This window comes from Microcebus murinus, chromosome 7 (genome assembly GCF_040939455.1).
Source record: "Microcebus murinus isolate Inina chromosome 7, M.murinus_Inina_mat1.0, whole genome shotgun sequence".
Taxonomy (NCBI): Eukaryota; Metazoa; Chordata; class Mammalia; order Primates; family Cheirogaleidae; genus Microcebus; species Microcebus murinus.
Genome location: NC_134110.1, coordinates 83,213,824 through 83,240,964, shown reverse-complemented (window position 1 = coordinate 83,240,964; position 27,141 = coordinate 83,213,824). Strand labels below are relative to the sequence as shown.

At 33.7% G+C, this 27,141-nt stretch overlaps 1 protein-coding gene across 3 annotated transcripts in view; it reads left to right on the top strand.

The window, feature by feature from the left end:
• PI15 (peptidase inhibitor 15) overlaps positions 1–24,761 on the top strand; it is a 34,684-nt gene extending 9,923 nt beyond the window's left edge. For 2 of the 3 annotated variants that reach the window (XM_012735349.2, XM_012735348.2), the window contains exons 3-6: positions 7,750–7,868; positions 8,899–9,031; positions 9,147–9,262; positions 12,279–18,181. In XM_012735349.2, coding sequence (XP_012590803.1) covers positions 7,750–7,868; positions 8,899–9,031; positions 9,147–9,262; positions 12,279–12,414 — 504 coding nt within the window. In that variant the 3' untranslated portion in view covers positions 12,415–18,181. Of the gene's footprint in view, positions 1–7,749; positions 7,869–8,898; positions 9,032–9,146; positions 9,263–12,278; positions 18,182–22,887 lie in introns of those variants that run through there. The other variant, XM_076005206.1, reaches the window with a different exon arrangement.
• The last annotated feature ends 2,380 nt before the right edge of the window (positions 24,762–27,141 follow it).

The window sequence follows — 27,141 nt, the reverse complement described above, 5'->3', positions numbered from 1 at the left end:
AGGACAACACTGAATTAATCAAATCTTTCTCCCTGTGCTCTTTCTACCCTTGGAAACCATACACATAAAACCTCTGCACTAAGATAGAGGGTCAAGTCCTAGAATGGATAGTAAGAGGGAAGAAAACGTCTATCTATGTCATCAACCTTTGACTCCCAGTCAATAAGCCCTCTCTCAGCCTCCAGCTGGTTGTGCTAAACACCTACACGTATCATCTCTCCCATCCAGAGTGTTGCCAACTCAGGCTATCAGGGGAGGCTGCCCAAAGATACATGATTTTTTGATTTCTTCAAATTGTGTGGTTAGAAAATGGAACATCAAGGGCCTCCCCGCCCAGCCCTCACTCCACGCAGGCGCACATGAACAGCGCCAATTAGATCATCTTGGGAACTGGAAGCTGGGTGGCTCTGAGCAAAGAATGCCTCTCACGGGTTGTCCTCCCTGGTTGGGTTCCAATATGTGTGTATTCCTCTGACAGCAAGATTGCCTGGAATTTGTGTCACCTGACCAGTGCAGCAAATTACTCTCCAATTACTCTCCATCTGTGGACACAGCCTAAAATTATCTGGGCAGATTCAGCAGGCATATTCTCCTGATGATTTACGTTCTTGGAAACTAAGTTGCTTGTAGGTATTATGGATATATTTTAAATGCAGATTTGATGTGGTAGTCATGGAAAGGATTGCTTTACTTTAAACAAATTTTTTTTTTCTTTTTGAAGATTTGGTTTTTCAGGAAGTTACCTAAATATTTCTCCCACATGTTGCATCTGATATCCCCATTAATAAAGCCATTTAGAATTCCCCTGTGCACAGAACCACTTTGCCAAGTCCACATGCAAAGTCTCCAACCCTGCAAATTTGATTTCACAGATCCAGGATTAGGCTAGACACCTGCCTTCTCAAAAGTTCCTTAGGAGATTCCGGAGTTATTTCCCTGAAAAGAACTCTAAAATATACTTTAAAGTCATGGTTCAGGTCCCAAAACTGAGTTGAGGAAAATATTATGTAGCTCAAATATCAATGCATTTGTCAAGAGACTGTATACTGAAAGAATAGGTTAAAACAAACAAAAAAAGAGTTATTACAGGGATAACTTCCATATTATCACTTATTTTCACTGGACAATTCATTCAGCTCCTCCCTTTAGAAACTATGTGGGCCCTAGGGGAAAGCTACAGATATCTACAACATGGAATGACCCTCACTGGGAATGTGCTTGATTGACTAAGAAAACTTCAAAAGAAGCAAAATTTTAAGTAGCACATGACTCTTTGGAGCTTCTTTATATCATGCATTATATACATTATATATGCACCTGTATATAAAATAAGGTACTTGTATAATGTAAAATAATTTGCAATTATTCACTTATTTGTTTGGTAGCATTTATTGTCTGTCTCTCCCTGAAACTTTAAGGTAGAGTCATGTCAGTCCTGCTGTTTAATTCAAAGCACCCAGCGCCTTTCCATAAATAATTCATTTACTAGCTACCTAAATGAATGAATTGTCTAGGGTTATATTGTTTAATCTGGAAATTTGCATTTCTTGCATTTTTAGTTGTTAAGGGCAAAGCAGCAGTCACTATTCGGTAAATTCGTTTGTAAGGGAGTTTGGGGCAAAGGTAATTCCATAGTCATTCCTTCCTGCCACCACCTGCGGATATTAAGAGGGAAGAAAGCCCATCAGTGTAAGCATAACTGTGACAATTTACAGCAGAGGGTCATAACTCTCAGCAGGCATGTTTAGTTTGCTGTGCATAGTGTTGAAGTACAGAGTTTCCCATGTGTAAAAATTATTTTGCAAAATGTGAAAGTTGATAGATTTCACGCATAATTAGGGTTTCTAGATTATCCCCAGGAATGGTAAGGTCTAGGGCCCACTTTCTACCTGTCAGCAATAGGTTGGAGAGGGGTAAGCTCTTCAGGTAGGGTGACTTCTGCTGGTTTCTGAGTCTCTCTCCTTCTTTTTAATATAACTGTCCAGAAGTCAAGCCATAGTTGCCACGTGTCATCTTATACCCTATACTGCTTTTCTCATTTTCATTTCCAGACCATCCTCCCAAGCCAATCTTTGAGTTTGATTATGTTATATAGAATTTTGCTGTTCCAAAGCATGGGACATTTTTCCAGTGCACATTTAACCCCACATAGAGTCAAAGCATTAGAAATTTCTTTCCTTGATTCCCTGCTCAACAATGTATTTTTAAGAAATTGTGACTACTTTTATTTTATCTATTCCTTCATTCATTTATACAGTAAGGTTATATTGACCATTCCCTCATTTAAGAGCCTTTTTCAATAATCCAGATAACAAATGAGGGTGGCATTGGTCAAGGTGTTGGCAATAGTGGTAGTGATCAGTGGATATCTTCTGGATATACTGTATTTTGAAGGTAAGGTCAACAAGATCTGACTGAGCAGATATGGATTATGAAAAAAAGGGTAAAGAGAACTCTACTAGAATTTTGGCCTGAGCAAAAAGAAAAGCAGTTGGTAAATTTTTTTCTGTAAAGGACCAGACAGACAGTAAATATGTTCAGCCTTTCAGGCCTATGGTCTATGTTGCAACTACTTAACTCTGCTTTTGCAGCAGGGAAACAGCTGTAAACAATAGGTCACAGGCAATGGGACAGATATGGCCCACTTGTCATAAATAGCTAACCCCTGAACCAGAGGAAGGGCATTTTCATTCACTGATAGGAGGAAGACTACAGGAGCAGCTGATTTGGATGGATGCGGTAAGGTTGCAAATGTCTGGAGCTTAATTTTGGATATGTTAAGTGAGGTTTAAAGTAGGCAGGTGAATAAATTAGTCTGGAATTCAGCTGACAGATATAATTTGGAGTAACAACATCAACATGTAAGTGATATTTCAATCCATAAGACTGGATGAGGTTACTGAGGCAGGAAATGTAAATAAAACAGAAAAGAAAAAAAAAAAAAAAGGAAGTTGGGGGTGGGGAGTGTTTGGAAGATGAGGAGGAATCAGCAAAGAGGTGGAGATGCAGCAGCCAGAGAGAAACAAGGCAAGTATGGAGTCATGGAATGAAGGGATAGAAGCATGTCCAAGAGGAACAAGTGATTGGAAATCCCAGAAACTGTTGATGGACCAAGTAAGGTGATGACCAGGAAATGACCTTTGGTGACCTCAGAGAGAGCACTTTGGGTAGAGTGGGGATGGGGTGGAAAACCTGCCTGAGGTGGGCTCAAGAGAGAATGGAGAAGAAAAGCTGGAAATTTCCTCTATCAAGGAATTTGTTTGCAAAAGGAAGGAGAAGAAAGGCATAGTAGTTGGGATAGGAAAAGGGTGAAAGAGAGGGCTTTTTAAAATGTGTTTGTTTTTAAGATATTTATGATTTTGGCAATGATTCAGTTTAGAGCACCTAAAAAAAGTGTACCTTACATCATATCTTCATAGATAAAGAAACCTACATGAAAGATAGTTCTCATCTTATCTAAGGAAAGTCTTCATTATCTTCTTTCAAACACTTAAAACATTCTTAGGATCTTATTTTAAATTTTTTGTATATATAATGTAGTCTCATATTTTGTAGTTACGTTGTTTGAGGGTGGAGGAATTTTTTTTTTTAAATAAAGTTCCTTTAACCCTCTCCTTCTACTCTTACAAAGTAGAACCATTTTAATATCATTTAATTAATCCAATCAGTATCCCAACATTTTCCTATGAAAGTCCTTTCTCTTTCTCTTCCCCATCCAGCCTAACCAACACTCAGTGCTGCCTTCCTGGCTGGTTTAACATGGGGTCCTGTATATTCATCCCTGTTCCCTTTATTTGCCATTTCACAAGCATTTCTATGTAATGAGCATAAACCTACCAGTTTTAAAACAGAACCACAACCATGCCCAGGAAGTGTTTTGAAGCCTTTGGCTGCCTCCAGGGGAAACAATTTTAGCATCGCTTAATTTTTTTTAATGGCCGTTTCTCACTTCTGTAAAGCTCTTTTCTCAATCTGATTAAGAAAAAAAGATGAAATAGACCAAGCTGAAGTATATACAAAACCAAAAACTTCTCTGTGTAAAATGCCTTTACAATCTATCCAAATATATGAGAAATAACCACATAATTATCCAGGAAAATAAGGGTCTATTGGACATGCCATACTTTCTCCAATACCATTGCTATCATAGCATCCATGACAATAACCAATTTGTAAATCTGTCTCCAAAAATTCAAGGTGTGATATTTTTATTTTTAGCATTTTATGACTTTGAAGGTGGTTTCTACATGCAGAATAGATTTTTCAAAGGTCACTTTAATATTCAAAATTAATATTCTTGTTTCTTCCCTAAATATTTTAGATTCAATTTATGAATCTTTTTGTTCTCTTCATAAATATAGGAAGTTTTGTCAATCACATTTATTTAATGTTTATTACCACTTAAAAATTAAATTTCATAGACTGCATTTATAGTTTTAATGTATTCAGTTTTCATTTTTAGTATTTTAATTGATTTATTCATAATAATATCCTTATATTTAAATAAGTCATGTAATTCTAAGAAATACTGTCTCATAAGTTCTTTTAAATTTTGCAATATTGTTTTAAAAATTTAATACATGTTCTTATCATTTTCAACTTGAAGTCATGAATTCAAGTAATTACTCAAATATATATATTTTTATTGAAAATATGACTAATGTGTTACTGTAATAGGCCACATACTCTTAACCATTACAAATATTAGTAATACCAAATAAGCGCAGAGTCCTTAGCCAAAAAATCTATCTTTTTAAACCTTAAATTTGATCTTTTTAAAAATATTTCTACACTTAATTTTTATATTAAAAACTAAAAGAAATTAAAAGGAATTAAAAGATATTACCTACCTAAAGGAAAAAAAGAAATGTCATCTCACAAGTTTAGAGGTGTACTCTCAAGTAATTTTGGGGTTGCCTTCCATTTCTTATTGCACTGCTTATTGGCCAGAGATACTGGCTGGAATTTAAGAAGGAAGATTCAGATGTCAGTGTGCTTCATGATTCTGGCTGCCACTATGTTGCAGATTCCAAAACCTAAGGAACCATCTTATAAGACAACCTCGTATCTAGGTTGGATTCATATCATCAAATTCTTCTTCCTGTTTGTGAAAGTCAGCAACCTTTGCCCATACAGCAACATTCTTTGACTCGATTGTCTATTTCTTCAGCTCAAGCTTTAAAGATCTCTGAACTTGATGAAAACCCTACATGTTTCCATCTTCTTTCTATCTCCTGGCATCACAACTCTTTCAGATATTTCAATGGCATTAGCTTAAATTCTGGGTATCTCTCATGTCTTAGTCTGACTATGCGGTTTCAACTTCTTATGCTTAACAGACAAGGTACTCTAACTAGCTCAAGCTATCTCTAACTTTATTTACAAGAATAATAGCTCATGGTAAATATTTTAGTCCAAGGCCAAATCAATCAATTTATGAGTTGACCAAGTAAATGGTTCTTAATAACAATGATGGAAGAAAACCATATGGGGCAGAGGGCAACCTTACAAGCATGTGCATGTCTGACACCATTAGGATCCATTTTTATTTTATAAATTATCTAATTTAATCATGATAACTAATTCTAGTGGGTTCTATAAATCTTTCTGCATATCTATGCATGATATTCTCAATTTTTGCCTCATTCTTAGGAGGCAAGATTTTAAGTGTTTATGAGCAAATTATCTCTGAAAATATCTTTTCTATTTAGAGGGATGAAAACTGGAAAGATAGAATGTTGAATCTGGTTGAATGAAAGCTAAATAAGTATCAGATGTTTAGCTTTTCCAACAAAAGATAACAATATGTTGCATATTTACTACACATTCCATAGAAATAAGTGTACACCTGTGCCCTTCTTTATTCTGTTGATAAACCTGTAGGATATGATATTAAAATCATTTAAAATAAATACCACAGATGTATTCTCAGAGATGCTAGAGAAATTCATCAGGTAGATTGCCCATTGAGCATTCAGAAGTTTATAAATCAAGTCAAATTCAATTTACAACTTCATTCCATGAACTTTTGTAAGTTGTTAAATTTTTTCACATGATTACACTGGCAACATTCATTATAATTTAGAACTTCTGGGTAGAAAATAATAAGATCATAGGTCTTTACAGGGTCTATATATTTTTTGAAATTTCCTATAGTAATTTTTTATATCTTAATTTTTTAATTTTTTTATTGATACATAATGTATGTGCATATTTGGGGGTACATGTGATAATTTAATACACTCATAATTTGTAAAGATCACAATCAATGTAGCTGGGATACCTAACACTTTAAATTTTCTTTCTTTCTGCTAGAAACATTTGAATCATTACCTTATAACTATTTAGAAATATATAATATGTGATTGTAAACCATAGTTACTCCATTGATCTATCAAACATTGGGTCATATTTCTTTTATCAAACTATATTTTTATCCATTAATGAACCTCCCTTGATGTAGTTCCTATAGTTATTAAATAAAGTTATCATTGCACATTATTTTAAAACCTCAAAGATCCCATCATATTAATAAATTTAAATATTGCTAAAGATTAAGGGAATAACTCACTTAGCCATCTTTTCCTGAGAGTTATAACCAATGAAGAAAGACAGAAATAACAGATGTGGATCTCAACTTTACTGGAGGATACAATGTAATTCCGATATTTTTGAACTCCTTATTCAAGCCAGACCTTCCCCCTCTCTAGAAAGTGAGTGTGAGTCCTGTTTGGGGATAAAGAGGCAAAAAAGAGCACAAGGCCTTCTGAGTTGTCCCTGCAGTGGGCTTCAGAAGAAATGTCATCTCACAAATTTAGAGGTATAGTCTCAAGTAATTTTTGGGCTGCTTTCCATTTTTTATTGCATTGCTGATTGGCCAGAAATACTGGCCGGAAAATTTTGCGGTACTGATTAGATTAATTAAATGATATTAAAATGGCTTTACTTTGTAAGAGTAGAAGGAGAGGGTTAAAGGAACTTGATTTAAAAAAAAAAAAGTTCTTCCAGCCTCAAACAACATAACTACAAAATATGGGAATTATGCATATGAAAAAATTAGCTACCTTTTTCAAGAACAACAGTTACTATTTTTTAAATGTATTTAATTGAACACATAATGTACTATATTTTTATAGCACCCTATATAGCATTGTCAAGTTATTTTTAATCATAGTTTGCTTGCAGTTCATACCAACTAAATGTAAATTCTCATATTATTACTATTAAAGATGCAAACGATACAAAATATGAAGGATCTATGGAATTTATTATAGAATAAAACCATTTGTCCTTTACACATTGCAATATAATATTACACATTGTTAATTTTGGTAAATCAATTTGAATGAATTTGATCATTTTAAAAATATATATAATAGTATGTCTTCTTGTTGCTGTGGAAATGACCTCTAGGATCACCAACTGACTTTGTTGTATTCAAATTTCAGTGATCAGTACAAGATGTTTCCAAGTTATAACTAGTTATAGTATTTTTGATAACCTATTCTTTACAAAAACTGATATCTGGATTCTGGATTCAGATGACAGTGTAAATAATTGTTTTTTAGTATAACCATATTGCATTAAAGAACTTTGAGTACAGTGTTCTGAATATGTTTTTCTTTTAGTTAAAATAGTCTCAGGCACCAGAATTGAAGGAACTCTAGGAAATAGTGCCACTATTTTTTCCTCTTATGTTTTGTTTGTTACTAGCAAACCCAGTAAAGCTGAAGGTTTTTACCCCTACAGGTTTGGGATGAAAATCTTGCAAAATCTGCAGAGGCTTGGGCGGCTACTTGCATTTGGGACCACGGACCTTCTTACTTACTGAGATTTTTGGGCCAAAATCTATCTGTACGAACTGGAAGGTAGGAAGTAGTTTCACTGATGCAGTTCATCCTCGTGACTTTATTAATTATGGACTCCAAGAGGGAATGGCACCAATTTCAAGTAATGCCAGCAAATATTGATTGAGTGCTCACTATGTGTCAGGTACTGATTAATGCTTCATCTATGAGTATTTTAGATGTCTTCAAGAATTATTCAATTAGTTAAAAGGGCCTAATAAGACCAATTTCCCTTTTCACTCTTGGAACGCCCTCCCTTAGCCTGGATTTTTCACTGACCTTGAAGAATTTTAGAAACAATTGAGCATGTGCTGGATCCTGTCTTCTCTACCTCAGGAAAATGTCCCATGCCTGTGTCAGAAACTATTTGTGTGTGTGTATGTATGTGTGTGTATGCAACTGCCCATCATTGCATACACCTGTGTATAAATATGTAAATTAATTACAAAGTGTATGCATTTACATATAGGTACAAACACACACAGGGGCATGCAGGTGTGTGCAATTATGGGAAAAGCTATTCCCATTGATACGATAATTGTTCTATCACTGTGGAAAGTCATTATCCAACATTCCAAAGACCATTCTCTTCCTTATAGGGAAGGACAATCAGGAGTGCTATTATTAAAATTAAGCTGATTCATACTTAAGGAAAAAAATGCACTGAGTTTTAGTATTGTGACTACTGTTATGTATCTGATTCTGGATTGCTTATAAAATTCTGATGGAGGAAATTTTTGACATGGATTAAATAAGATACCGATGATTCGTGATATATTTGCATTTTTTTTGTTTTGAAATTGAACAGACATGTACATAGACAAAAGCAGAATCACTTGGTCTACTCCTGGCGATTTTCTTGCTTAATCCTGCTTGGAGGATTACAGGACTCTACTAGGTGGTGATGGTAATTGTGAGGAGTGCATATGCTCTTGAATAATCACAAATAATCTGCAAAAAGAACAAATTAATTTACAATTTAACGTGAGTCCACTATATATTACTGCTGCTCTACTCTAAAGTTCTTTTGTGTTTTTTTCTTGATATCTAGATATCGCTCTATTCTCCAGTTGGTCAAGCCATGGTATGATGAAGTAAAAGATTATGCTTTTCCATATCCCCAAGATTGCAACCCCAGATGTCCTATGAGATGTTTTGGTCCCATGTGCACACATTATACACAGGTTATTATAATTTCCTTGTTAATTTTTGATTCAGTCTTTTAAAATTTGCTCTTATTGTTTTGGTGGACATGCATTGTCTCAGCTCTGACTTCAATATATTGGTTTATTTTCACAGATGGTTTGGGCCACTTCCAATCGGATAGGATGTGCAATTCACACTTGCCAAAACATGAACGTGTGGGGATCCGTGTGGCGGCGTGCAGTTTACTTGGTATGCAACTATGCCCCAAAGTAAGTGCCAGGTTGGGTTCTATTTCCTGTGTACTTTAATGATGTTAAATTCTCCAGGTTGATAGGCATTTTTGACAGGTAAAAAATATGAGTAAGACTTAGCTATAATGGCCTCTAATCCTCAAATCCACCATCATTCCAATATTCCTGAAAACTGATTAGCTGAAAGTTTTCTTTTCACAAGGACAAGGATTCTAGACTAAAATTGTAGGCAAAACAATTTGAGACACTGGGACTCACTAAATACTCCTTGCCATCTTTTTTAGTCACAGTAATGGTAAAATAAACACTGTTCTTTATAGTCTTTTAATAGCTATATAAAAGGCATTGAGAAGGAATCTTCCAGGGAATTTATCAACAACACAATATTCTCATGTATCAGCACTAGAATGTTGGCTTATAATTTTCACTAGAAAAGCAAACCATTGAGTATGAATTTCTGCTTCCTTCTCTTATGTTTTAGATTTTAAAAATAATTTCATCCTAGGGCATACATAAAATGTATTATACAAATTTATGAAAGATTTTAAAATAAGGCTATATTTATGAACATTCTTTATAATAGGAGGGTAAATAAACACTTACCAACATTAGATAACATGCCTTTTTGATAACAATAACTCTTTAGATGATAAAATGTTCCAATATTTGTACACGATTCCATTCCCATTTGGAATAAATACTAAAATGTGCAAACGATTTATGACACTCTTGGTGTCTTCCAAAGTAAGTCCCAAACAAAGTTTTTCTCCAGCTATTCCAGCATGGGGAGGGAATGCGAAAATGTTTCACAAATAACTGCATTACTCATTTATATGGTAGTATGCCAGTGGCAGTGTTTTTACAAAGTTAGAAAAATAGTGATTTCCCCTATGATCTCCTCTTCATAACTATTAGAATGGGAAGGTTTAGAAGGTAGACCATGTCAGCATTATTTAAAAAGCATTAAAACTGTGCAATTGTTTGATAATTTTAGTTTCACACTTTGTATTTTCCTATTAAGCCTTTATCCTTTCCCCCTGACATATAAGCCAAGTAGTACCCAAATGATCAAAGAAATTTTTGTTTTATTCATGTAACTATTCTATTTTCAGCCAATGGTTAGAATTTTCTATTATTGATGAGACATATTATCAGTTCATAGGTCCAAGAGATTAAGATATTGCATTAGCATACTGTATTTCAGTTGTAAGAAAGAACGGTTTTTCTGGAACCTGAGTAATGAAGAAAGTTTTAAGATTCTGACTGGTAGCTGAATATAATTCTTCCAATGCTAGTATGAAATTATCTCAGTCTTTTTCAGTGGAAAATAAAGAGGGAGAGAGAAAGTGAAGAGAGAAAAGAAAGAGAAAATTTAATTAGATAGAGTAGGACAAAAATAAAACAATGGATTTACTGTTGAATATAATTATTCTCTATTCAATAAAATCTGTGATTTATGTAAAAGTTAAAATATAATATAATATGTACTAATTTTACACATAATAAAAGTCTAAGTTCCTGTTATAAAAAAACATGTGCCCCATAATTTCAAAAAGTTGTGTAAAATAAATACAAAAAATTTAAAATTAAGATAGCATAGGCTAGGTCCATATATTTGATAGCTTTGGGTAAATATATAGAGGGAAATAAGATTACAAGTATAGAATGCTACAGGATTAGGATAAAAGAGTGAGTTACACTCAGAATATAATGGGTACCCTTAAACATTTCTGAGCAAGCAGGTGATGTCATCAAAATGCTTGAGGAAGCTTATCCTTACGGCAGAGTATAGAATAAATTAAATAGAGGTGGGCAGCCTTAAAATCCTGTGTTACTTTGTAATATGAATAGTTAATTAGCAAGTTTTTCATTTTGTAGGTAAATTTTCCTACATAGATAAAAGCCTGGATTTTTAACTGACTTGGTTTAGCAATATTCTTTATCCTGTAAATGCACTTGATGAGTCACTAATTTTATTTAGATCTGAAAGAAGAGGACCACCTGCTTCACATTTTAGCCTCTTACCTCTTGTCTTCAACCTATTTACCACCGATGACCAAATTTTCTCCTGACCACTTTCCTTCATATTGCTGTCTATGTTGCTATTGCTTGGTACTCCAGTCCCCAAGCTACTGAAAATACATTTATTACCTTCGCCTTTTAATTAATAGAGCTAAGTAACAGCAAGGCATCATGGCTGTTTTTAACTATCCTAAACCGCGAATTTGGTTTATTATTATGATGATGGCCACCAGTACAGTCAAAGAAAAATATTGACAACACAAACTAATTTAGTTCAATGTGTCCAGCAGTACCAAAAAACTAATATCATGAACTAAAAAGTTAGTAGCTATAAATTTATTTATAAAAAAAGGTTCTGGAATAATCTTTAATTGTCCCTGTGAGCCATTATTCTCTTACTATGAGAATAATGGTATATTAATTTATACCATAATACCACATACAAAGTTTTCTATATCTCCTTATTTTATGAAGATTGGGAATCTAAAATATTTTATAACTTTAGAAACAAATCTTGTGAACATTTATAAGTTAATTTTTGTGTATATGATAACTTCTCACTCATTTCATCATTCTTAAGCCACCCAGAAAATACTAAAGGTTTTATTGTTTGTTTTGTGTTGTTATCCTTAGACGAGCATTAGCATGAGTTTCAAGGGAGCAAGTTAGAGGGAGGATGGCCTGACTATGTGCTCTAGAAAGCTGCTGTAGGAGGAGAGAAATGAGTGGAACAAACTTGCCATTCCACGGCTCACGATGTCATTATGTGTTGTGAGTCCTCACTTCTTACCTGTAAATGAAGATAATATTAACTTAGAAAGTATTTAAAAAACAAGATATATAGAATAAGTTACTATTGAAATAAGAAGCAAATGTAATTTTCAGTGCCTTTCTAAAATAACTTCTCATAAAAGGTCATCGCACGTCAATTCACACGAACGTATGCTTAAGGGCAATCTGAATTTTTTAAATGAGTGGGTGGTACTAATGTTGTCTTTTTTTCCCCTTTCAGGGGCAATTGGATTGGAGAAGCACCATATAAAGTAGGAGTACCATGTTCATCTTGTCCTCCAAGTTATGGGGGATCTTGTACTGATAATCTATGTTTTCCAGGAGTAACGTCAAACTACCTATACTGGTTTAAATAAGCTTAGCATTTACTCCAGGAAATAGAATGATTTCTGGGAATCATAGGCATGTATATATATTGAATTTTGCACATATTATACATATTTTATGATAATCTTGTTTTCTTTTCAGTATTCATTTGTATAAATTAGTGTTTGTCTAGTATGTTTGTTTAATCCTTTGAGATATTCAAAACATTCATTTCTATTTTCTTATGTCTAACCCTAAATTAAAATATTATATATGTAGTGATAAGATAGTTGATGCATCCAATTCCAAAACTTGTATTCCAGAGGAAATATATTATTATGTTCTTAAGGAATAAAATCTTTATATTTGACCTATAATGTGTATGTGTATATATACACACACACATATATGTATGTGTGTGTGTACGTATACACACATAATCACAAACATATTTGATGTAATGAATAGATAATAGTATAATTCAATTGTCAATTGTCTGATCATCTCACTTTAGAATAGTTAACTATTCTAAAATATATGTGAAGTGGTCAGACATCTTTAGCACCCATTTCTGTAATACCTATAAAATGATAGTTTGCAAAATAACACTCACCTAGTGACATTTGGAAATAATAATTTAATTAAGCAGCCATGGATTTCATTCTGGAGATATTTTATCTTATTTGTGTCCACCAAAGGATATGCTGAACTTATACAAATTTTCAAATCAAATATTTTCCTTAATCTCATTTTATTGACTCCATAGTCATGTGTTGAGTGCTTACTACACACGAGGCACTCTGCTAATTATATTTGGATAATGCAAAGATAATTAGATATGGTTCCTGACCTCAGGAAGCTCTCAAAAATATTCAGGAAATAATGCAGACAAGTGATTTTGCTGTAAAATTGTTTTTTTAAAAGTTGATTTTCATGTAGTTTTGAGTAAGTGAGCAGAACAGTATTCACCCATAGGTGGAATAAGCCAAGCTGTGTAATATGTAAGCCTTCTGAGTCTCATGAAGATTTAGCTATAGTACTTGGAACGAGAAAAGGAAGGGAAGGATTAACAAATACCTGGAGATTTCTGGGGCTGTGACTTTGGAAAGTCACAGAAGGCAAGATGCTCTGAAAACTGATGATGACTAAGAGAAAAAAAATTGGGGGACAGGTATGAAAAGTCACAGAAATAGGGTTAATTGCACAAAAAAGACCAGGTGGGGATCTTCAGAAGGACCTATTTGGAGGGCCTACTACATCTGGAGGCCTGTCAGCAGGAGATAAGGACTGCAGAGAGGTGGGGGGTGCTGAGGACACCTCCAGCTCTTCATTGTTTTGCCTGTCATTATTTGCAGAGAATCAATCTACTTATCATGTTGAGTCATTAAGTATCATATTAAAGATTCTCCACGCACACCGCATAGAGATAGGATTTTGTTCAAGTAGCCCTCTTCAGACGCTTTTCTAAGGACTACCAAGTTCTATGTTTCTGTAGAAGAAAAATTTTCAGTTCTTTGTTGAGTTTGATTATGGAAATCAAATCAAAGTCTCTAAGAAAATGTCACTCATGTGATTTGGAAATGCAACATTTCCTTATCAGGAAATCTCTTTCAGAGAGGAAAATACGACAAGTCACTTAACACATTACATTTCAAATATGTGTGTGTGTGTGTGTGTGTGTGTTTTATTCAGGTGAGGTTATACTCCCATAGAACTACAGAACAAGTAAATGTGGTTAGTTCCAGAGTGCAGATAACAGAAGGAAGCTGCTTGTTTAAAATTCCACATACATTTGTAGTTTCTTGGAGTAGATGCTTTGAAAGATGACAGACAGTTAACTAAATCCACTTAACTGGGAGAAGAATTGACCATCTGGGTCTACTTGATGACAAACAACTGGCTTGATTACTTTTACAAATTGACTGTAAGGACCAAATGCTTTCATATCACACTACTCTGCCTTTGTAGACCCTATTGAAAATGAAAAATTTCTGAAGAATAAAATAGGGAACAGAAGTAATTATATTATTTAGGCCTCATTTCAACTTTTATCTAACATATCTAGGCTCATTACTGTGATGTTTGCTTGATTTATCTAAAAAGTGTTTCCATCCTCAAATTTACTATGTCAGTTCAAGAGAAAAAGTAGTAAGTACTCTTAGAAAGATGATGACCATTGTCAGTTCCAGTTCTGTTGCTAGCTTGCTTGTGTGGCTTGATTTCTCCATTCTAAAGAAGAATAATGATATTTGTTACATATTTTACAGAGTTTCTTATGAAGGTAAATTTATCATATTAATAAAAAATTATGAATATTAAAATTATCAATTATATTATGGAATTTTATTTTAGATAAAATTAAATTTTTCATGAGCCCCTTTTTGGCAGGAACTCTGTGTAATTCTTTGCATTTTCCCCAGCCTCTTATATAGTGGCTGTAACATAATAGCATTTAATAAATGCTTATGTGAATGGAGTTTTAGAATTAGCCAAAAAAAAGTCTAGAATTGCAACAATTGAAAGAAATCCCACCTCTCCATTCTTTATTAAGACAAAAATGTCTTAAATATAAAGTCTTGATTGTATCAAAAATCCAGATAAATCATCACATATCTCAGATTAAGACTAGGGTCTACACACTTGCATAACTGTTCTTTCTAAACCACAGCTAGAACTATAAGTTTATTTATAATTTAACAACTCAGCTGAACATATAAAGGGTATATTTGTTATTCTATCTCTACTTTTTAAAGTTAGTAATATAAAGTGGCCATGAGAAATATTTTATTTCCAGGCTAAAGCAAATGAAAATTTGCTAGTATCAACACATTGTGTCATATTTTTCACAGCATGCAACAATGGTGCTAGGAAAGTTATTTCTCACTGTAATTCCCAGAGGCAGAAAGGGTCTGGGTATAAACTATTTCATAAGAGCAGCTTTAAATAGTCAGAATTGAGGTTTTTATTTGGAAAGGTGTCATTCAAAAGAAATATTAATTGGCATACATATTCTACAGCATTGATTCTCTCTGTGGTGTAGACTTTTTATATCACCCCTTATTCAGTAGAAAAAGTTTTTTAATTGTCACAGAATATGTTTTATAGCTTCCATTAGTCATCAAAAGATTGAAAAACTTACGATTTTAGTATTAAACTGACAGATTTCTTTATAGAACTGTCTGTGAGTTGTGTAGGCACAGTCTTTAATGTTTCTGGTTATGATAGATAAGTTTGCTTTAAAAACATGGAAGAAACCATTATTAGTATTATCATTTTTGCTTCTGTTTGGTAGTCTAAGCATTATTACTTCTGTGACCTATAAGAGCTGCCCTACAAATTTCATTGGGCAGCGCTGTAATGTTCATTTGAAACCTTAATGGAAACATGCATTTGAAAGTTCCAGGCAACTTTAGCACATAATTGACCAAACACTAGGGCAAGTTCAACCAATACCATTTACACAGAATATTTGAATTGAAATAACATATATTTTTCTCATTTTTCTCATTTATACGTGTTCATGTTAAATCAATTTATAACATCTCCATAAGTAAATCTAATATTTATTGAAGCCAATTTAAGTGTTTTGTGTTCATATGCTGCTTATTAAATACATGGACAAGCTAAACAGGTAATTTTAATGTGTTTATGAAGGAAAAGCAATGGTTAGACTTTGGTGTATGTTCTCCCCTGTGTAACCACATACCCTCTGTTCTGAAATAGGATGCAAATCTTATCACAGATGAAAGCCTTTACCAACCAAAGTGTTTAGGGAGAATAAGGTCACAGTTGTTTTGATGTCTAACATTATCTTTTCTAAGTTTTATTTTACATTGCCATTATATGTGTGGGTGAAGACACACATAGTCACATGTAATCATTCAAACACATACAAAATAATTTTTTAAAATTATGTCATGGTCTAACTTGGAATTTATGAGAGGTCAATGAGCAACTTAGAAGGTTTAATAATTCATTGGTTAATGGTGCTGAAAATATGTTACAATTACCACATATCCTTGGTATAATTTTAAAGTTTCTTAGAAGTTTTTTATAATGGTGAACTATCAATATCTATTCTGGTGCTAAATATATGGTGCTAAATAAATGGTTAGTGTTAATGGTTTTAGTAATGCTTCTTTTATTCATTGTTAAAAATGTCTTCCATTTCATTCCTGAGTCAGAATTATTAATAAAATCCTATGTTAAATTAATCTTCACCAAAAATAGGCCAGTGAACTCTGGTTTTTTTGTTTTTTTTTTTTTTGTATACCAGTCCAACATGATTAAGGTGTTACAGAATGTAAATACATTTCTCTAGAAGCTATCAATTTTCTTTTAAGGCATTGAGATTATACCTACACTAACCATGTTGCAGGCAATTGCGCCCTCCGGTGGTTGTAAAAAATTCCCAAAGCAGTAAAAGTTAAATTGTCCAATATTAGAATTCTTGGATATTCCCTAAATCTGACAGCATTTAAAAATGTTTGAGTATATTGAAATACATCTGTAAAAGTAAAAGAGAGTTAATATATCCTGTAACTTACTTTTCTGCATTATAATAGTTTTTTCATGATTTTCCAGATATGAGGTGCTTATTAGTGTTTTTTTCCTTTTCTGAACCAGGTCTTGCTAAAATATATTTTTTCATTTAGTTTACATCATAAATATAATTAGAATAACAATAAGAGAACAGAATTATAGCTGTGTCTCGCTTTTAGAAGTAATAATTTATTTTTATTTAGCACATGACATAAGACAAAAAGGAGATATACTAAAATAATAAATAATTCCTATGTAAAAGGATTTTCCCCTCACCTTTAGTTATTGCTCTATACTTTGGCAATGTTATTTGGTCATATCATTGAGCTAATGTTAATATTTTATTATTCCATTAAAAGTCCTTCTAGACTAACAAATGGACATAAAAGTTTAGAATTTTCCATCTGTAACTAATAAAGGTCATTAATATTCTTAAGTAAATTTTCAATTGAGATATGTAATTGGTTGTATGTAATAATCTATTTTGAAGAATTTTTTAAATTATGTTAGTATAAACAAAATTTACTTTGGAGCTCTTTTCCACATTAATATTTTCAAACGTATTTTAAAGCAATAGAAACTCTTCTATGATCTAGATCATACACCAAACTCCAACATACACATAAAATGGGCCTACTCATTCCTCACACCTTCCCCAGTTAACTTTCTTCTCTAAGCCATAAGAGTCCATCAAACAGAGCAACATTGACCTAAATCATCCAGTTTCCCTCATTTTCTCTAAAATAATCAGCTAATGAAAGGAAAGCAAACAAGAAAAAATTTGAGGGCCTAAATTATTTCGGGGGTTCTTTTAAATACTTACTTAACTTTGCCCATATTAGCAGCCTCTCTTAGTTTCTAGGAGAATTAAATGTTGGGCTAACCTGGTGCTTGGTTACATATTATAGCATCTTGTTTGTGTTTTGTTATTTGAAAAACAGAATTTTGGTGCCATATTTTGAGAATTATAGATGACTGTGGTACACATATAAAAACAATGTTTTTAAACTATCTAAATATGTCTCACATATTTATATAATCATCCAATATACTGTATCATTTTAGATATTTTTTTAAAAAACAGATTAATTTAGATAAGTTTTATTCATTACCTAATGCTGTGGCTGTGAAAAGGTGCCTTTGATGTTGTGATATGATGTCATGAATGTGTGCATACGTAAAACCTGTGTAAACCTCTGTCCTTATGAACCATAACAAATGTAGCTTTTGAATGCCACTGTATTATTTTTTCTTTCAATAAAAGAATATAATTAATTGTTTGGTTTTTGAAGTATATCTAATTTTTTTCATTTTTTTTCCCAATAGTTTTAAAATAGATTCAGAATTAGATGAACTGGCCTATGAGATCTACTGTTAATCAATTTTGAAGAGAAATAAATCACTTTTCCAAAGCAATAATGATTATATCTTTATTGCATCACTGAATTACATGAACTTTTTCTATTTTTCTTTCTCTTTTTCCTTCTTTCCTTTCCCTACTTCCTCCCTTCCTTCTTCCTTTCTTTTCCCTCTAAATTCCAAAAAAATATTTTGAGATGTCAATATAAAAGACATTTTCTGTGGAGGGAGAAGAGAAGAACAATACATCAAAAAGTCCCGGCAGTTGACCACCAATAGTTTATGCTTTGCCATGTGGAGGTGCAGGTGTTCCTGGCGGAGAAGCACCATCTCAGTCCAAGGAAGGTGATTCCCAGGGTGGCTCTGCCTTTTAGAGAGGTGACTCCATCCTTTCGAGTGAGATGGGAGATCTCACAGGCCAGTTTCATTGAGAAGGACCAGAATCTGGGACCTTCATTTAAGTTTCTCCTTACTTTATCTCACACCAAACAACAACCTCACTGACTTGAGCCTTTTCAAAGAGGGTCTCCTGCCCAACTGTGTCTCTCTCTGGCTCTCAATCAGCTTCTCTTTGTTTTGCTAATCATCCCTTATTCACTTCATTTCCTCCTATCCCCAGCCTCAGCTTCCCACTCACACCTTTAGCAAGTTCCATCCATGTCCAGAAGAGGTGGAGTTCCCTTCATTGACGTACGCGTGCGCGCGCGTGTGTCTGCACGCGCACATGTGTGCACACCGGAGTGTGCGTTGCAAATTCTAGCTTCTCAGATTAGGCTTGACTGGTGCCAGCAAAATCTCTTCTTCCCGCTGTTGTTGCACACCTCTGAAGGTGAAGAAATGGGGAGTAGTGAATGATGGTCCCATTCAGTCTTCCCCATCAGCCAGAACTATGGCCTGTACCCTCACAAGAAGCAAGCACACCCTGACAAGGCAAACGTCAGCTTTCCCAGATACAGCAGACTGTGTTCTTGCTGTCACTTGACTTTGTCCCAGTTCCTTCTAAGACAGTCACCTGGACAGTGTGGTCCCAGGGAGCCCTGACTTCCTCCTGTGCTGTGGTTACACACTGCAGGAGTGACTGGTCCCATCTCAGCAAACTGGAGAGGTGGCACCCTTCCTAGGTGAATCTCTTGGCCTCTGATACTCTCCCTTGATGAAGGGCAAGTGAGGTCCTGTAATGTCTCTTGCTTTACTAGCCTATTAATTGAAGGGAATATGCCAGCTTATGAAGGGACACATGAGTTTTACTAAACTTGAGTGCAGACAGGAACTTGTTCTGTAAATTTCTACATAATATATTGAACTTGATTCAATGCATGATGTAGATTAATTATTATCTCAAAAATGATTTTTTTCTGAAAATAGAAAATGCAGGAAAGTGGTATAAACTACTTTATTCTAAACATTATATGGTATGTTAAAATTCTACAAGCCCTAGAATCTGTCAATATCCTGAAAAATTATATATGCATTTACTCTTTGACCCAATAATTCCTCTTTTACAATTCCATTCCAGAGATACACTGGCAAAATATGAAGTGACATGTGTCCAATGTTAATCATTATGACATTATTTGTAATAGTAAAGGGCCGGAAACAAATCAAAGGTCCATTATGTCTATGAGGACGTACTGTTGTATGGAATAGTATGTCTATGTCCTATAGAGGAATACTATTGTCTATGTCCATTTGGGCTGCTATAACAAAGTATCATACACATACACATCCGGGCATTTATAACAATATTTGTATTTACTACAAAAGAGTAGAGTTGTGAATTAGAAAGTAATGTAAATTATTACTTTAAGTGTTAAAAAAGGAACAGAATGAAGGGACAAAAATATTTCAAATAACATCAAAATACAGTAATCTGAGTATACATCCATGGTGGGAAATATGTAAAGACAGAGTTGCAAAGAATTATTTCATTTTATTTAGTAGTCTGTTCATAATATTATTAGTGGGAAGGGAAAGCGAGAATAATGCAAATAAGTAATTAGACTGCTTCTTTTTAGAAGCCATAATTTTTCAATGTAAGAGAAAAGAGGTATAATTGCAAAAAAAGTTAAGTAATATTGAAATATAAAATATGTATTTGAAACATTGATATTAACTCAAGGTACTTTCTTCTTGAAGAATTAATATATTTTTTAAATCTCTCAAGTGTAAAGTTCTCAAAGCTCTGACAATCCAACGGGGATAAGTACAGTTAGTGCACAGATTGTTGTCTCTAACACCATTTGCCTCCAAAAGTAACACGTGGTCTCATTTCACTTTAGCTGCTAGCAACCTAATCCAAGACGCCATCATCTCTCACATAGTTAATAGATTCATGATGTTCAAAGTGGGATTTGTGTTCCCTATAAAGTGCTTTAAAAGACACAAGAACCTGTATTTATATATAATTTTATCCATTATAAAAGAAAGAAATTAATGTTTCCTACAGGATACTAGGTGGGCAGCGATATCCTTGCTCGGTCTGTAAGGAAGGGGAGGGGTGACTGAGGGAATGGCAAGTGGCCCAAGCCAGCAGCATCACCTGCACTCCTCATGTGGCTGTTAGCTTTTGGGGCGTTTCCACACACTGCATTTTAGTGAACCAGGTAAGAGAATTAACTAATTTTGAAACCCAGCTTTTACTTGACTTTGGCAAATATTCTCAGAAAATTCCTGCAGAACCGAGATTGAAAATAATTTAATAATGAATGTACGAGTGACACGAAGGAAATTTACCAGATCATACTTACCTTGCTTATGATGACAAGCTTTCTGTCAGCCACAGGATGAGGTAAAAACAATGATGATCTAATGTGACAGAGTGGACAAAGAATCCAAAATTATTAAGACTATTATGCATGATAGCACTATATATGCATGAATGTGCTATTAATGCTTCAACAATAATGAACATTTGCCTTGATAGATTAGCTGGTAAGCTCAGCTATCATAATTAGAAAATTATTTTAAACTACATAAATGTAAAATGACTCTTGAAGTTATATGCTAAACAAAATTTTTCAAAATTATTGAGCGCATTTGATCATATACCTCTAATAAAAATGTTAAATACTAGCACAATTAAAAATTAAAGTTGTAATAATAGAAATATCAAATAATATTTTGGTGAAAGCAAAATGATTCTATATTGTTGATAACATAAAACATATTTAAAGAGTTTTAGAAATTTTATTCTAAATATTTTGTTATTTAAATACTTTATAGTATATTAGGACTTTTGGCACATAAAAAATACTTTGTAATGTACCCAATATATTAATATTAGTTCATGGGCTCTATGGGAACTAATGACTAATGTCTAATATAGGGGTGGGGAACCTGCTGCCTCAAGCCCACATGTGGCCTCCAGATCCCCAAGTGTGGCCCCCCAATCAAATCCAAGCTTCACAGAACAAACGATTTGTTCTGTAAAATCTGGATTCAGTCAAAAGTTCTTACTCAAGGATCCAGAAAGCCACATGTGTCCTAATATTATATATTATACATGTTAACCTAATACATATTAGCATATGTAATCACTTATATCATACAGAGTGGGAGGTGCAAGATCTAAAACATTTTATGAATAGGCTGCACAACCAAAAAGTTTGGAAGTGACAAATCCAAACACAGTTTCCCAACATGTCTCTCTGCTTCCCTTTTTGCTCTTTGACAGTCCAAACCCACAGCACCTGAATTGATCTTTTTCAAAGTAAAGCACATCCGATGACTTTGCTGCACAAAACCTTCCAAGGACATTCCAATGCTCTCTCAAGAAAATCTGCTGCCTCATTACCATCTACAGAAGCTCGACTGAACTGGCTTCTGCCTCCTTCTTTAACACCCTTCTCTCCTTGTCTTCCGTGGCTCCTTCTGCCCTGAATCCACTTGCTTTCTGCCCTCCAGGTTCATCCTCTACTTGGGGCTTTTTCATTCGTTCTTCCCTCTGACTCTAGCACTTGCCTCCCAGATAGTCACGTGGATTTTTTTTCCTTTTGACTTCATTCTGGCCTCTCCTAATTGACACTTTTCTGACTCCAGATCTAAAATAGGTGTGTTACTCTTCCGTCATTCTCCACAGCATTAACACTGTCATAACTGTGCCATGACTATGTGTGTGTGTGTGTGTGTGTGTGTGTGTGTGTGTGTGTGTGTGCTGTTAAACTGCATGACATAGGTTGACTTAATGGCTGTCTCTCCTACTAGAATACAAGCTTCATGAAGGCAGAAATTTTACCTTCTTACTGCTGTATTCCTAGAGCTTCGAAATGTACTTAGTACTCTGTAGGTGCCAGTACATATTTGTTAGGTGGACCGAGGATCGAATGGACTTGGAGAGATTAAATGAGATAAGGTATATAAAGCATTTAACATAGTTCCTTAAGGAATAGTTCCTAAGGAATAAACAAAGATTATTATTTATCACTATTATTTTTACATAATATTCTGAAAAATAACTAGGGATCTATGTTCTTAAAAGATTTGTGCTAACAGAGTTAACTTGTCACAGAAGCAATAAACCAAGCTTGCTTTACTAGAAAACTAGTATCTATCATTTGCTAAGTTGCTTTTAAAAAAAATCTGTAGCTGGAATCAAAATTAAATTAATATCTTTTTTGGGACAGGTCCATGTAGTCGGAATGATCAACTCATGATACAAACTGCCCGGAGAGACATTTTTATGTTGGTCCCTGATTTCACCCTTATATGGATGAGAATGAAGCAAAGAATTCAAGTTCTGGGAGAACAGCACCAAGTTCTTCAGCTTTCTCCTACATGTTCTGTATTTAAAAACAAGAGTAGGCCACAGAGAAAAAGAAAGAAGAAATACAGGAAAATGAGTATGTCAAGGGATACTTTTGCTCCTCAATTCCACTGTCAAGCAAATAGGGCAATCTGGGAATGACAGAATTAACTGGCGTCTTTGAAACATGGGTCTTTTCCCCACAGGACTTAGTGACTTCTCCTACACAGAAGACTAAGAAAGTGAGGATTCTATTTCAGCTGGACTCATGAACTTGAGCTATTAAGCCAAAATGAAGGAGAAACAACTTCACACACTAAAAATAGCCACTGCCACAGCCTCTGTTTAACCCCTCACTACTCAGACTCATGAGTGTGCTGTCTGTAGTCACTGACTTAAGATTCTAATTATCCCACTTAAATCTTGCTTTTAAAAATTCACTCATTTTTTCCACAAATACTTACTGAGCACATTTCACGGGGCAGGTAATCAGACAGAGTACATACCTACCAAAACCTTATATCTCAGTGGCAGGGCTGGGGTATGGTGGGGGCAGAAATAAAGAAGCCACTACACGGGTAATAAAATGCAGTGGAGATGATTGCTATGAGGAAAAATAGAGCAGGGAAGGAGAGAGATGACGAAGAGAGAGACCGTGGGTGGTTTAGATGGTCGTGGGCAGGACAGGCCTCACTGAAGATGTGAGATTTCAGCCAATATTGCATGATGTCTGCTCTTCATCAAATAAAACTGTGCCTTGGAAGACTTCTGTGATTTTAATGAAAATATCTAGCACTTTTTTATTTTCTCCAATCTCTCTATCGAATTAAAGGCAGTGTTTATTCAATTGTTCTTGAAATTCTTCTCCTTGAATTCAGTATTCTCCAAGTTGACCTCTATTATCTCTGGTGTTTTGAGCATTTCAAGTGAGAAATCCATCTTTCCAAGGCCAACCCTGGCATGTCACTCTGCCTGGTCAAGTATGTTTCTTTACTCCTTGCCTTCCACAGAATAAGTGCAGACAATTTTCCTTACATTTAACCCCCCTCATGCTGAGGTCAGAGTTTATATTTCTAGTTTCTTTCGGCTAGGCTTCACACATTTTTTCTAAATCTGAACCAAAGTGCCTCTTATCACTTATATCCTATTGTACATTCCCCAACACGTCCGTGGAATCTCACATGGTTTACAATCATGTCTGGGCATGCGCGTGTGTGTTCTTGCGTGAGTCCTCCATGACACAAATCTTTCATATCTTTAATTTTACCTCCTCTAGTGGTCTTTGGTTTCCTTATTTACAAATGCGTTCTCTTTTCTTTGTGCACCAATAGCACTGGAATTGTATCTCTATTCTTGCATTTACCTTCTATCTTGCCTTACTGCATATTTACAAATATTCTAAAAATATTTTTAGTGTACTACAAGGTCTCTGCTAAGCTCATCTTTCTATTACATGATATTAGCACAGAAGAATTAATCAATATTGAAAAAATTGACATGGCAGCAGGACTGTGGTCAGGCTGCCACATCACATTATTTTTGTCGAGATCACATACCCACAGGTACATGAGTGACCAACAAATGCCACTGATAGCTACCTGTAGTACTATAAAATATTTTTAACTGAATGATAATGAAAGCAATGGCAAATACTAGGGAGACAAAAAACTAAAGCAGTGCTCACACATAAATATGTAGTTTTAAATGCATATACTAGAAAAGAAGAAAGTTTAAATATTAATTATTTAAGCTTCTATAGCAAGAAGCTGACAAAGAAACAGCAAAGTGATTTCAAAGATTGTAGAAGAAAAAGCAATAAACATAAGAGCAGAAATTGATGAAAAAAATCAGGTGTAGGACAGAAAATATAGATAAATCAAAAAGGTATTTCTTTGAAAAGATTAATCAAAGTGATACACCCTTAACAAGACATATCAAGAATGAAAAATAAGAACCCTTTATCGATCCTGCAAATGATGAAAGATAATAAAATATAAACAGTTTTATGTCAATGCATTTGAAAATTCTAATACAGTGGATAAATTACTTGAAAAAGTTAACAAAACTAGCACAGAAACAGAAAAGCTGAATAGCAATATTTCTATTAAATAAATTGAGTCTCTAATTTAAAAGATTCCTTCAAGGAGTTATCAAGGACCAAATGATTTTCCAGGTTAATTATTTCAAACATTTGAGGAAGAATAATGTTTAAATTCCAGACTCTTCCAAAAAATAATAAAATGAGGGATACTTTTCAATTCATTTTATATGCCCAGAATAAGCTTGATGCTTCAATGTGGCAAGGATATTGAAAGAATGAGAAATTACAGGCCAATATGTTTCAATAAACAAGACACTAAAATCCTATCTAGTTAAATGGAATACACACACACACACACACACATATATATAAATGATAGTTTATTATACATATTTTGAATAAGATGTAGTTATTCTAGCAATTTAAAGTTGGTTTACCACTCAAAAATGAATCAATATAATTCTCATCACTATCACAATAAAAGAAAAAAATTATATATTATCATCTAAATAGAAATGGAGAGATCATTTGATAAAATTCAGCCCATTGTCATTAAATAAAAACTTATTGTTTGGGGAATGAAGGGAACTCCCTTAATCTAACAAAAGCTAATGACAAATGTCTTACTGCTACCATTATACTTAATCTGATTAAATATTAAATTTTCTGCTGAAGTCAAGAATAAAAAAAAGATGTACACTATCAACACTTTTATTCACATTGGATTTGAGTCTTAGCCAGTGTAATATGTAAGTAAATTATATATATATATATAAAGAAAAGTTAAAATTGTCATTATCAATGTAAGACATGACTATAGACACAGAAAGTCCAAAAGGATGTATAAATACTAGAATTAAATTATTTTGACAAGGTCACTGGATATACAAATATCAGTTTGAATTTCTGCTTTTTAGAAACAAAACAGGTTTAGAATTTAAAAATTCATTTATAATAGTACCAAAAATACCAAATACCTAGTTATAAATTTAACAAAATAGGTATTGTCTTTTACTCTAAAAAATACAAAAACAATTACTGAAATTTAAAAAGTTCATCAATGAAATGTATAAATCATTTTATAAATTGGAAAACTCAGTATTTTAAGGTGCTTATATCCTCCAAATTGGTCTGTGAATTCTATGTAATTTTTACTAAATTTCCAATGTTTTTTGTTCCTCTATGGAAATTGATCACCTGAATCTAAAATTTATACGAAAACACAAAGACCTAGAATGGCCAAAAAATCTTGAATTGGAAAAACAAAACTGGAGGAAAAATATTACCAGATCTCAATGGGCTAATTTTACCAACTACAATAGTTCAATCACTGTAGTATTAGATAAATTCAAATGAATAGAATGACCAAAACCAAACTCATCTCTATATGTTTTCTGATTTATTATATAGGTACAACTGCAATTCATTAGAGAGAGGTTGATATTTCTATATGTTTCCTTGTTATTTGAACACAACCGAAACAAACCAATAATATTAATATTGAGCCCTACATCACAAGATACACAAAAATTAATTTGATATCGACTTACAGACATGTAAGTGAAAAGTAAACAATCAAGTTTCTAGAAGAAAACCTAGGAGAATTTCTTCATAATTTGAGGATAAACAAACATTTCTTAAGCAAGACATTAACCCTAAAAGAATAGATCAATAAGTGGTCTTCACTAAAATCAAGACCTCTACTTTTCAAAAGAAGGAATCAAGAGATTGAAAAGGCAAGGTATGAGCTGGGAGAAACAGTTTATAGTGCACTTCTAGAAAAGAATTTATATTCAGAATTATTGACTAAATTAAAAAGGCAAAGACATTATAATTCTAAAAAATGACAAAACATTTGAATTTTCATCCTCAAAGACATGGTTGGGTTTTATTGAAAATTGCTTGGTCATTATTTATAGTATCTTATTGCATTTATAGGTATCTTTTATTTCCTGAATAAATTAAGTGTAGTTATTTTATATTCTACATCTCCTAATGCTAATACCTGAATTACTTGCTAGTTTGTTTTTATTGTGTTTTTTTTCGTAAGCCCTTTTTCACCTACTCACAAACTTCATACACACACCAGGATCT